Raw genomic sequence first — 13,432 nt, 5'->3', positions numbered from 1 at the left:
CATTCAGAAGTCAATTGCTCCTACAGGGGTTCTATACATCTCTAGGTTTCTGGTAGTAACACTTATCCTTCAATAGTAATATAGTACCTTCAATGAATAACAAAACTAATTAAAGTGAATACAATCTCCATGAGACTTTTAAAGAAGCCTAAAGAGACAATAATATCACCTTGGCAATATGAAAGTTTCAAACATTTCTGTAAAATTTGATCTTCCTGTTTCTAAAGATAAATGAAATACCTTGATAACAAAATGCATCAAAGCTTCGGTTCTTAAGAGATTTGCAGTACCAGATTTGAATATGGTGGTGGATGTTTAGCAGACGTCTGATCTTGGAGCATTGCACCCAGAATTCACACGATCAAGTCCCTGTGGTGTTTGCTGTGCAAAAAAACTATCTGAGGTTAACCAAACTCACACACAAGCATCTTCCATTCCTAAGAACTGGAGTGGAGTCAAGTCATCCTCACTCCTGAGGAACTGTCCAAGAAGAAGATCATCAGTGTCATTAAAAAAAATAGACTCATGTGAAATCTGGACTCCGTTAAGCTTTTGACATTAAATACTGCTACAATGGGAAATCAGCTTCCAAGCAAATACTATTTCAACGCACGATATTTGTAGTTAAATGTAAATTGCAACAGATGTTGGAAAGCTAAATTAAAAATGGAGATTGGTGGACGTTGTCAACAGTCAAGTGTCATTTGTAGAGGGAGCAGATAAGGTTCAACATCTTGAGTGTATCCTTCATCAGATGTTTCCAGGTTATCTGTTTTGTTTGTGAAACATTTAGAAGAATCTTTCTTGTGAAGGTAATCAGGAAGATAATCTACTCAGGAAATAATCTTGCCAAGTTTATTCTTACTAAATTGGCTCCTTACTTTCTGGTCTACTGGTAAGTTTGACTTGTGGTTGATAAGGAAACTCTTGTCCTGAGAGGTAAGATGTTTACATTGCAATGATAAAATGTTAGTTTGATGCATTATGTCACATATTTATATAAGCAGTTTTCCAACCATTGACTTCAGTTGCTCACCAATGTTTCCTTCAGAATTGTATCTGGGCACAAGATCTGTATTGACCTTTGCTGAGACAATGATCTGCTTGCTGCCACTCACTCAAACATATGGATTTGGTCTTACAGATCATGATTTTGTGACTCCTTCTCCGTATAAGTTTTTATTAAATGAAAATGTGCACCTTACTGAAAATAATATCACCTCCCAAATTTCCTGCTGTCTTGTAAAACCGGCTGGAATGTAGGCTTGCTTCTCCAGATGGCTTCCTTCCAAAATAGTCAAGGCAGTTTCCAGAGGTCTGAGTGCAGCAAATAACCACTCCTGCTGGGAACAGGTGGCCTACAAAGTAGTTAAACATGTTTTCTTTCTTTGCAGATATATAACTTTATTGCATTTATTGCAGTATCCTATTAATCCAACTGATATAATCCAGATTATACACAAGGGTACTAACAATCTACTTCAAATTCAAATCCCATATTGGAATACATCTATACATAGTGTTTGCATGGAAAGTGGCCCTGGAGTTTTGAGGTTGGAAAAGACATTTACCAATCTTTTGCTCATTAACTTAACAGTTAAAAAAAAAATTAAAGCATAAGGAACATGGACTTCTCAACCTTCTGGTAGTGGCCCTCCCCCTTCTCTGTTCCCCATTCCCTTTACCCTCTCTCACTGTATCTCCTTGCCTGCCCATTGCTTCCCTCTGGTTCTCCCTCTCAGGCCTTCTGTCCTGTGCTATCAGATTCCTCCTTCTCCAGCTCTCTATCTCTTTCACCAATCAACTTCCCAGCTCTTTACTTCACCCCTCCCCCTCCCAGTTTCACCTATCACATTGCGTTCCTTCCTCCCCTCTCCCCACCTTCTAACTCTGACTCCTCGTCTTTTTTTCTCCAGTCCTGCCGAGGGGTCTTGGCACGAAACGTCAGCTGTACTCTTTTCTATAGATGCTGCCTGGCCTGCTGAGTTCCTCCAGAATTTTGCATGTGTTGCTTGGATTTCCAGCATCTGCAGATTTTCTCTTGTTTGTGAAAGCATTACGCTGTTGCTTTTAATTATATATTTGAGTATAATAGCTTCATGGAACTAACATTATAAAATCACAAATTGTGAATGGAATTCAGTAATTTGATTCAGTACACTGAATAGTCATAACAATCTGAGAACTTTTTCCCCAAGCTAGGGGAGCCTAAAACTACAGTCATGAATTAAAGTTGAGAAAGGAAATGGTTAAATAGGACCCAAGAGGTAGGTATTTTGCATATACAGTGATGGGTATATGTGGAACAAGCTGCCAGAAAGTGGCAAACTGCAGTGGATAGGTTCATGGAGAGGGACGTTTTAGAGGGATATAAGTCAAATGCAGGTAAATGGGAGTAACTCAGAAAGACACACTGGATGAGGGGCATTTTCTGTGTTGTATATCTCTATGGCACTGAGCATTCTACTTGGACTTTTTTACACATAGCCTTTAATTCATAATACATGTTATTACGCATTAAAGTCCTCTCTTAAAAATGGGATGTTAGAATCATAGAAAACCTACAGCACCATACAGGCCCTTCCGCCCACAAAGCTGTGTCGAACATGTTCTGGAATCTACAAAGATAAGTGGGCATGTGTTATAGAATAACATCACATCAGTCAAAAGTCATGACATAAAAACTGCTTTCCTTCCTCTTCCACATTGTTCTCGCGATCGAGTGGGTTTCCAGCCAGTGTTCTAGTGTCCTCCCTCATCTGAAAAGTGTGCTGTTTAGTAGGTTAATTGACCACAGTAGATTACTGCTGATGTAGGTGACTGATAGAACAATTTGGATAATGGGAGTGGGGATGCAGATCAATGGGCTTGTTAGAGAAAATTTTTCGCTTGTAAAATAATTGAGGAAATGGGATTGCAGTGATGTCCTCTTTTTATGCCTTAGATAATGATTCTCAATGCTTTTAGAGTTTGCTAGATAGGTGAGTATCTTTAGAGAACAATTTTAAGCATTGTAATATCATCTGTTTTCATTCAATATCATTAGCTGAATACTGATTATCATTCTGTGTTGGAAACTAGAGTTCTTTCACAAACCACAGCGTGACCATCTAGCAAAGTCATTGAACAGTTTTGCAGATATAAATACGAGGCTTAATGTAAGTTTAATATCCCTTTGCAAATTTCAGCTCACTGCAGTATGTGCCTTCATTTTGTAGTTAATTTCTTCCAGTGGAGAGTAGTCACCATCATAATTGACCTTTGTAGACTGTTATCAAAAAGCTAAGTTTGAATTCAGTCCCTATGCAGGTTCTGGACATATCAATGATCCCTTTGTATGCACTGATTTTACTAGACCTGTTTAGTTCTTTCAGCAGTTTGTTTTTCCCAAAGCCTGAATTCAGATCCTTATTTTGAAAATGGAAAAAACATTATGCCTCCGGGCTACTTATTAAAACCAAGTACTCTACAGGGGACAATTTCCCTCCAGACCTCATAAACAATCCCTCTGCTCTCCAGTATTCTCAGCCATAGGAACCTTTCAGGGAACTTTGATCTGTATCCATGGATTTCAGGATAGCAATCTTAGGGATTGCGACCTGAGAATGATCACTATTACTCACAAGTCTAAATGTGCTAATAAAATATAGTCAGGATGAGGGAGGAGAATAAGTAATTATTGTGGTCCCTCTACCACGTGGCCTGTGCAATATGTCACATCCCAATTCCTGTGCCAATATTTTCTTTACTCAAAAGTCAGATGTGGCATATTGACTTCCATAGTTTTCCAAAGAATGCGCTAGTCGAAAAATAAAGCCGAGGCAGGTTATTACGCCCACATTGCCACAATAACATGAACTATTCGGAATGTGACATGACTGTGAACCTAATCAATGACAGTTTTTAAGAAAAGCTCAAAGGAGAATCATTTGGTTGTGCATTTTTGCACTGATCTTTTTTTGTGTCATTTTTTTGTTTCTTGCAGCTGCCCTTTTCCATCAGGTTAGCAGCTGTTCTAAACTAGGCATGCGCTCAAGCACATAACAAAAGTGGTCTGATTTCGGTTTGTTGTGCATCACAAACTCCCACCTGAAAAGTATGAGTTTAAATTGCTTCATAGCAACATGACATGAATCGTGGACACATGCAAGCAGTCTGTGCACCACTAAAGGTGACCTGTGAATCCTATGGTTGACTTAAATTTCCCATTGTCGTAACCAGACATATCTAATCCATAGATGCTTTGTCTGATAAAATTCTGTCTGGTATTTGGCTGCAGACGTAACACACAATATTTACTATATGATTTAAGTGATTCAATAGCATGACTCAATTGCTTTTTTTCTTTAGAATCACTAATGTAGTCCTTATTTTATTTCTACTACAAAAGAAGGCTGGAACAATCAACAGTGCTGATCAAATCTCTTTGTGTTAATGAGCTTGTTACAGTGAAATCCTAAACTGGTTTTTAGAATATTTTTGCTTGGTAGCATAAAAACGGGAAATCTTACAATATTTATGATTTAGCTGATGCTTATCAACTGAGGGAATTCTTCTTGTAGCTGGATCATTTATTAAGGTCAAGTGCGGCATTCTCAGGCAGTATCTCTTCTAAGGATAACTTCAACAATGGCGCAAAACAGTACAGTTAAGCAAAATAGAAACTCCAATATTAGAATGGGCAATGGTGAGTGGTCTAAAGTAGACTGTTAGCATTTGATAGGTAGTGGGAGCTTGTTTTCCTACTGGAGATCTTGAATTTTAAAACAGCCTTACGTTCACCAAGCAATATCAGTGCATAGAACATGTTAAGTCTCAGAATAGAAGGGCATTCTTTTAGGACTGACATGAGGAAGAATTTCTTAAGCCAGAGAGTGATGAATCTGTGGAATTCTTTGCCACAGACAGCTGTGGAGGCCAAGCCTTTATGTATAGTTAAGGCAGAGGTTGATGGATTCTTGATTAGTCAGGCCATGGAGGGATAAGGGAAAAGACAGGAGATTGAGGCCGAGAGGAAAATTCGATCAGCTATGATGAAATAGTGGAGCAGACTCGATGGACCAAATGGCCTAATTCTGCTCCTATACCTTATGGTCTAAGTCCGTCGTTCCTTAACATCAAGCATATTGTTTGTTGCCAGTAAAGCTTTGAACAATATCTAAATCCAACTTATCAGATCGATTTTTGGGTTTTCTACATTCATGTTTTAATTTGCTTTTAACTGCAGGACCACCCTGTATGAATGCTGCCCAGGATACATGAGATTTGAAGGACTGCTTGGGTGCCCTGCAGGTAATTATAGTGCTAAATATTTAACTTGGCTCTGCCTCAGAAATGTTTGGCATTAGCTCTCATGTTATATCAAAATATTATGAAACCTTCATAATTCTAACAGATTGTGGTGGGTTGAAGATTAGCTTCTCACAAACACTTGGTTCCAAAATGAATGCCCTTGATCCAATGTAAATGAAATAACAAAAAATAATCTTTTACACTTTACAATGGCCAATGACTCAGTGTAGAACACTTTATTTTGAATGATACTTTCAAAACATCAGCATCCATTTGACTTAATTTAAATGAAGCAGTTCACGAGTAATGTAATTTTAAGGGATTTAGGAAAAAGCATCTAGGATGCTGAATATTATCACTTAGGTTTAATACAAGGCAATAGTCTTTTGCTAAGACAGAATCTTAATGTTTTTCTTAATTTAATAAGTCCAAAGTCGAACAAAGGAAACGCGAGTCCATAACCTTGAAAAAATGTTGCAAGAATACAGAGAAAATTTACAAGGTTGTTACCGGGTTGGGACGACCTGAGTTATAAGGAAAGATTGAATAAGTTAAGACTTTATTCCTTGAAATGCAGAAGACTGAGCGGAGATTTGATAGAGATATACACAATTATGAGGGGTATAGATAGGGTGTGGGCATGTGGCCAAGTGGTTAAGGCATTGGACTAGCAACCTGAAGGTCGTGAGTTTGAACCCCAGCCGAGGGAATGTGTTGTGTTCTTGAGCAAGGCACTTAATCACACATTGCTCTGCGGTCCTAATGCCTAATGACCGTCCCTTGGACAACACTGGTGTCGTGGAGAGGGGAGACTTGCAGCATGGGCAACTGCTGGTCTTCCATACAACCTTGCCCAGGCCTGCGCCCTGGAGAGTGAAGACTTTCCAGGTGCAGATCCATGGTCTCGCAAGACTAACGGATGCCTTTACTATAGATAGGGTATGTGCATTTTGTGTTGAGGTTGGGTGGGACTACAACTAGAGGTCAGGTCATGGGTTAAGGATGAAAGGTGAAAAGTCTAAGGGGAACATGAGGGGAAATTTCTTCACTCAGAGAGGGTTGTGAGAGTGTGGAACAAGCTTCCAGTGCAAGTGGTGCATGCTAGCTCGATTTCAATGTTTAAAGGAAGTTTGGGTAGGTACATGAATGGTAGGGGTACAGAGGGCTATGGTCCCAGGTCCCAGTGCAGGTTAATGGGAATAGGCAGGTTAAATGGTTTGGCACAGACTAGATGGGCTGAAGGGTCTGTTTCTGTTTGTACTTTTCTATGACTCTAAGAATTATGAAATAACATTGATGACACACTGTCTTCATGTTGTTGGCTCCTCTTTAAAATTGTAGCAGTGTAGCAAATGCTAATTGCACTGTTTACTGGGCTTTAATAGGAAGACATTATGAATGACTAGCACTTGTTAATGCAGGCCTGCACATTATAGGAAGTTGCATTGTGGCTGGAACAAGGACTGTGTAGTTGGAGCTTGATATGCAGTTAAAAAGCCACTAAAAATATGCTATTGATCCCAATTTTTCTCCAAATGTATTGTCTGACTACTATTTTAAAAATGTTATTTTTGACTAAAATCCTTCCCTTTTTAATTGCTTTTACAGCTGCCGCTATTGATCATGTCTATGGTACTTTGAGCATTGTGGCTGCCAGAGAAACAAAGAGTTATGCAGATAGATCCAACCTAAGGGAAGAGATCGAAGGAGCCGGGACTTACACATTCTTTGCACCAAGTGACGAAGCCTGGAATTTGCTGGAGTTTGTAAGTTCTCTATAAATCATTTCCAAAAGATGGCAGACTCAAAAGGCAATAGAAAAAAACATTGTACTTGTGTGAAGATGGTATTATAAACTAACCCAGTAGAGTCCATTTGAACAGCTGTGGTAATGGTTTAAATTCTACTGCTGGGCTAATAGAACTAATCATTAGATGCACTGAGTAGTCATCCCAACTACACTGGGGCCGCACTGCCTCAAGAAACCCCTCCAAAAATTAAAAGTGGTTCTTTTAAAAACAACATGCACATTAACAGAATTAAACCATTCAATTAGGCTGTGAATCAGGAGACTGCTAGCTCAGCATAGAAACTACAAAGCAGTGGCAGTATCTGTGCTGGAGAGATGGATAGCAAAATTAACCAGGGCAGAGGGAGCAAGGGGAATGGAGATGATACCGGGGAGAAAAAGGTGTTGGTGCCTCAGCCTAAACGTTACAGGTTGTCTGTGATTGTCAAAAAGTATGTGGCGCTGTCAATAACTGATTGGAAGGCTTTTTGATTGGATAGTCTTGGTTATTACTTCAATAAGGCTTCACAATAATAAACCTAAATTTAGACATTAAATTGTAGATTCCAGGTACAAAAGAACAATTGAGTAACTGACATTTCCTTTTGTTCAACAGGACATACGTGATGCACTGCTAAGCAATGTGAATATTGAACTCCTCAATGCTTTACACTACCACATGGTGAATTACCGCTTATTAACTAAGAGTATGAAGAATGGAATGACTGTTCCCTCAATGTACAATGACCTCAAAATTCTCATCAATCATTATCCAAATGGGGTAGGTTTGTGGTCATTACTGTTTTACAACTTCTAATTGTGTGAAAATACAGATTGTTTGAACATATTTCATTCCTCTTCAAGTTACTGACTCCCTGATTATGCTTCATCTAAAGCCCCGGTGCTAATGTTTTTACAATTAGAACTGTCGGCTATCAACCCAGAGGATATCACTTTCTAATCTGCTGCTTTATTTGGTAATAATTTGCCTTCATTTCACGTTGGCAGTTACTGAGATGCTGGCCTGGTGATTCAGATGTAAAGGTGCTCTAGCCAATCATTCACCCCCTCTCTTTTCATCATGGCCAATCACTACACCCCCTGCCATTGCACCATGGCTAATCATTACACCCCTCTCATCGCATCATGGCCAATCATTACACCCCCTCTCATCGCATCATGGCCAATCATTACACCCCCTTTTCCTTGCATCATGACCAATCATTATGCCCCCTCTCATCACGTCATGGCCAATCATTACACCCCCCTCTCATCACCTCATGGCCAATCATTACACCCCCCTCTCATTGTATCATGGCCAATCATTACACCCCCTCTCTTTGTATCATGGCCAATTATTACACCACCCTCTCATTTCATCATGGCCAATCATTACACCCCTCTCATCGTATCATGGCCAATCATTACACCCACCTCTCATTGTATCGTGGCCAATCATTACACCCCTTTCATTGCATCAAACAAGTCAGTGGACAGCATGGAACTAGATTTTATTTTGAGACCTCCCCCCCCCCCCCCGATAACATTTTAAGTTTACTAGCCTTCTTAGTTCCTGGAATGTTTTTCCACAAAGTTCTCATGGAAGAATTCTTTGCATAGAAATCCAGTTGTTGGAGGAAAATGTAGTTAAACTGAAGCAGAAAAGATCCACAAAGATGTTGCCAGGAGTAGAGAGCCAAGAGATTAGTCAGTCCAGGTTTGTATTGCTTCTATAATAGAATGTGTGACATCTATAGCAGTCTTTAAAATTATGAGAAACACAAATAATGTAGATGATAACAGGCTTTTCCCCCAGGGTATGGGTGTCCAAAATGAGATGGCATAGCTTGAGGGTGAGAAGGAAAAGGTTAAAAGTACCTGCAGGGCAACTTATTCCACAAAGAAGCTGATGAGTATAGAATGAGCTGCCAGGGGAAGTGGTTGGGGCTAGTAGAGTAGTAATATTTAAAAAGCTCTTGAAAAGGTACATGGATGAATGGGACTTTGGTGGATGTAGGCCAAACACAGGAAATTGTGACTAGCTTGGTGATGGCCAGCACGGATTGGTTGGGATGAGGGGCTTGTATCCTTGCTCTATAACTCTATGAGGGTATTTTACTCTGCCTCTGCAGTACAATTCCTGCTACTGACTAGGCTTGAGTCTCTCATAACCTCAATCTCTATCTGCATTGAAATTTCAACCTGTAAAGAAAACATTAATGACATCATCAATAACTACTGCTTTTTCAATTTATTATTGGTAACACACTGGCGTGACAGCTTGTTATCAAGTGCATAGATAGATTTTACAGACCAGCATTCTTGGAGATAATCTTTGAATACCTGGAGTTTATTCAGAAATGCTGCTCCACCTGGAAGAGCTGTCACATATTTTCCCCTTCATGAAGACTGATGTGCTTTGAACTCAGGCCGGATTGTGGGGCTGAAGAGGCGGAAAGAAAGGAACAGCCATGAGCAGACTTGATGAGCCAAATGGCCTGATTCTGCTCCTGTGACTTACAATCTTAGTATGCTCTCTTACCACAAGATATGGATATATTCATAAAAATTTCCTTTTGATAGTTAGTACAGTACTAACAGTTGCTTTTTAGCTGTTTTTTGGAGAAAGTTTACAAGTCTAAACAAAAGCTTACGATTATAATAGGAGTTGAGCTTTTAGGAACTGGATAATAAGGTCTGTGTACAAAGAAAATGATGGTGTTTCTAGAACTTGGGCAGATAGGAAAAAGATGATGCCACAAAGAAAGCCATGGAGGAAAACAGTGGAAAAAATCAATTATTCCTGGGACATACTCTTGCATTTGTAGGGAAAATATATTTGACTTTGTGGTTCCATTGTTTAAAAAGGGTTCTAAGAGTAAACTTGGCAATTATCGGCCTGTGAGTTTGATGTCAGTGGTGGGTAAATTGATGGAAAGTATTCATAGAGATGGTATATATAATTTTCTGGATAGACAGTGTCTGATTAGGAACAGTCAACATGGATTTGTGTGTGGAAGGTTTGACAAATCTAATTGAATTTTTTGATGAGGTTACTAAGAAAGTTGACGAGGGTAAAGCGGTGGATGTTGTCTAAATGGACTTCAGTAAGGCCTTTGACAAGGTTTCACACACAGAAGGTTATTTAGGAAGGTTCAATTGTTAGGCATTAATATGGCAGTAGTAAGATGCATTCAGCAGTGGCTAGATGGGAGACGCCAGAGTGTAGTGGTGGATAACTGTGTGTCAGATTGGAGGACGGTGTGTAGCGGTGTGCCTCAGGGATCTGTACTGGGTCCATTGTTGTTTGTCATATATATTAATGCTATGGATGATGGGGTGGTAAATTGGATTAGTACGTATGCAGATGATACTAAGATAGGTGGTGTTGTGGATGATGAGGTAGGTTTTCAAAACTTGCAGAGAGATTTAGGACAGTTAGAAGAGTGGGCTGAAAGATGGCAGATGGAGTTTAATGCTGAAAAATGTGAGGTGCCACATATTGGTAGAACTAATCAAAATAGGACAAACATGGTAAATGGTAGGGCATTGAAGAATGCAATAGAACAGAGGGATCTCGGAATAATGGTGCATAGTTCCCTGAAGATGGAATCTCATGTGGATAGGGTGGTGAAGAAAGCTTTTGGTTTGCTGGCCTTTATTAATCAGAGCATTGAGTATAGGAGTTGGGATATAATGTTGAATTTGTATAAGGCATTGGTAAGGGCAAATCTGGAGTATTGTGTACAATTCTGGTCACCGAATTATAGGAAAGATGTCAATAAAATTGAGAGAGTACGGAGGAGGTTTACTAAAATGTTGCCTGGGTTTCATCTCCTAAGTTACAGAGAAAGGTTGAACAAGTTAGGTCTTTATTCATAGAAGGTTGAGGGGGGACTTGATAGAGGTGTTTAAAATTATGAGGGGGTTGATAGAGTTGACGTGGTTAGAGTTTTTCCATTGAGAGTGGGGGAGATTCAAACAAGAGGACATGAGTTGTGAGTTAAAGGGCAAAAGTTTAGGGGTAACATGAGGGGGAACTTCTTTACTCAGAGAGTGGTAGCTGTGTGGAACGAGCTTCCAGCAGAAGTGGTTGAGGCAGGTTCGATGTTGTCATTTAAAGTTAAATTGGATAGATATACGGACAGGAAAGGAATGGAGGGTTATGGGCTGAGTGCAGGTCGGTGGGACTTAGATAGGGTAGGAGTTCGGCATGGACTAGAAGGCCTGTTTCCGTGCTGTAATTGTTATATGGTTATATGGTTTAAATGAGGGAAAAAAAACTGCTAAAACAAACTGCTGGAAAATCTCAGCAGTTCAGACAGCATTTGCAGACGCATGCACAGAACTTGATGTCCAAGATCCTTCTGATGAATTATTGGGGCTAGCCAAAGTGTCTTATTTTAAACGTTAACATTATTTCCTTTCCATGGATGCTACCTGATCTGCTAAGTGTTTCCAGCACTTCCCCATTTTTTTAATAACTTTAATCATTCCTATCATTCCTGGGGAATATGAAGTTACTTTCAAAATATCCGAATATTGTAAGCATACCAAAAAAAGCTAATTGAAGAACTTCTTGCTTTTCTGTATCCCTTGCAGGTTGTTACAGTGAACTGCGCAAGAATAATTTATGCAAATCAAATTGCAACTAATGGCGTCGTTCATGTAATTGACCGAGTTATTACGTCAGTCAGTAATACCCTAGAGGAAGTCATTGAAGATACCGATGAGCTTGGAACTTTTAGGGTAAGATGATGAATGGCAGAAGATCCATATTAAAATAGAGATTTTATACAACAAAATCATAGATTAATTGCAACACACACAAAATGCAGGAGGAACATAGATAAATTGCCTTTGATAGTCACATCACACTGCACTACCTTTCTCTCAAAACGTGCCCCAATGGGTCACCAGGTTGTCTAGTACTAACTAAAAACCTTTAAGAAGTCGCAAACAAAAGTGCATCAGTTGCACATGGGATTAATGTTGGATTGGTGTGAAGTGGGTGGTTGCCAGTTTGTTGTCAATGAGCTGAAGTACCTGTGTCTTTTGCTGTATCTCTCTTTGGCTTTCTGATGCTACATCATGCAACTTAAAGTTTGTATATTATTGAAATACCATTCATACAAGGTGACACACAGTCATCAAAACTGAAACATTGTATGATTCTGGAGTGAGTCTCATTAACTGATTAGAGGTGACATATCAAATATCTGATTGAATAACTACTTAATCTAGAATGGATTTTAATGTTATGGGAACTAAAAGCATATCTATGTCTGTAGTAGTCTTTGAAATCATGATGTTGATTTTTAATGGTTTTTCTCAAAGAAATGATGGTGTATTTTGGCATAAAGGGAGACCATTTACTTTATCGATAACTCTAATAACTAATACAGAAACTATTTTTAATATACATCTCTGTTTTCGTATTGGATCATTGATACACAGGTAAATGTTTATGCATAGAATCCAAGAAGAACATTAGTACAAGAGTTTCTTAATATAATGCATTGTGAATTTAACTCTTCTCTTGTAGGCTGCTGCAGCTGTTTCAAGGCTGTTTGAAACCCTTGGCAAAGGTGGCTATTACACAATCTTTGCTCCAACCAATGAAGCCTTTGACAAACTTGATCGAGGTGCTCTAGAACGCATTATGAGTGACCCCGTGGCCCTGCAAGGTACTTTGTTAATTGCTGTGGAGTGCAACAAATGACTGACATGTCCTCAAAGCAAACATTTGGAATGCCCTTTGTATGTGTTGGGCATTATGCCTGCATTCTAGTTTGTTTTGGTGTTTGTATTTCAGACATGTTAAAACAATTTCCTGACATAATTAACACGCGAATACAAATCTGGGTATGGTGTAAAATGGCTGATAGCAATTAATTGAAGTTAATGGGGAAAACATTGTGAGAGATCTCAAAGAGGCACATAACATGCCATCACTCATTTTGTAAAATCAACATCTTCAGTCCATCATGACATCCTTTTGCCTTTGGTCATGGTGTTACATAATTTTTTTTAGGCATCCGTTAGTCTTGCGAGACCATGGATCTGTGTCTGGAAAGTCTTCATTCTCCAGGGCGCAGGCCTGGGCAAGGTTGTATGGAAGACCAGCAGTTGCCCATGATGCAAGTCTCCCCTCTCCATGACACCAATCTTGTCCAAGGGAAGGGCATTAGGACCCATACAGCTTGGCACCAGTGTCATCGCAGAGCAATGCGTGATTAAGTGCCTTGCTCAAGGACACGACACATTCCCTCGGCTGGGGCTCGAACTCACGACCTTCAGGTGGCTAGTCCAATGCCTTAACCACTTGGCTACATGCCCACACGCTACATA

At 39.5% G+C, this 13,432-nt stretch overlaps 1 protein-coding gene across 4 annotated transcripts in view; it reads left to right on the top strand.

The window, feature by feature from the left end:
• The window catches only part of postnb (periostin, osteoblast specific factor b), a 68,842-nt gene that overhangs the window by 8,050 nt on the left and 47,360 nt on the right, over positions 1-13,432 (top strand). For all 4 annotated transcript variants that reach the window (XM_063054362.1, XM_063054364.1, XM_063054366.1 and 1 more), the window contains exons 3-7: positions 5,228-5,292; positions 6,901-7,058; positions 7,698-7,862; positions 11,684-11,830; positions 12,627-12,768. In XM_063054362.1, coding sequence (XP_062910432.1) covers positions 5,228-5,292; positions 6,901-7,058; positions 7,698-7,862; positions 11,684-11,830; positions 12,627-12,768 — 677 coding nt within the window. The remainder of the gene's footprint in view (positions 1-5,227; positions 5,293-6,900; positions 7,059-7,697; positions 7,863-11,683; positions 11,831-12,626; positions 12,769-13,432) is intronic.

This window comes from Mobula hypostoma, chromosome 7 (genome assembly GCF_963921235.1).
Source record: "Mobula hypostoma chromosome 7, sMobHyp1.1, whole genome shotgun sequence".
NCBI classification, from domain to species: domain Eukaryota; kingdom Metazoa; phylum Chordata; class Chondrichthyes; order Myliobatiformes; family Myliobatidae; genus Mobula; species Mobula hypostoma.
This window is presented reverse-complemented; position numbering and strand designations above follow the sequence as displayed.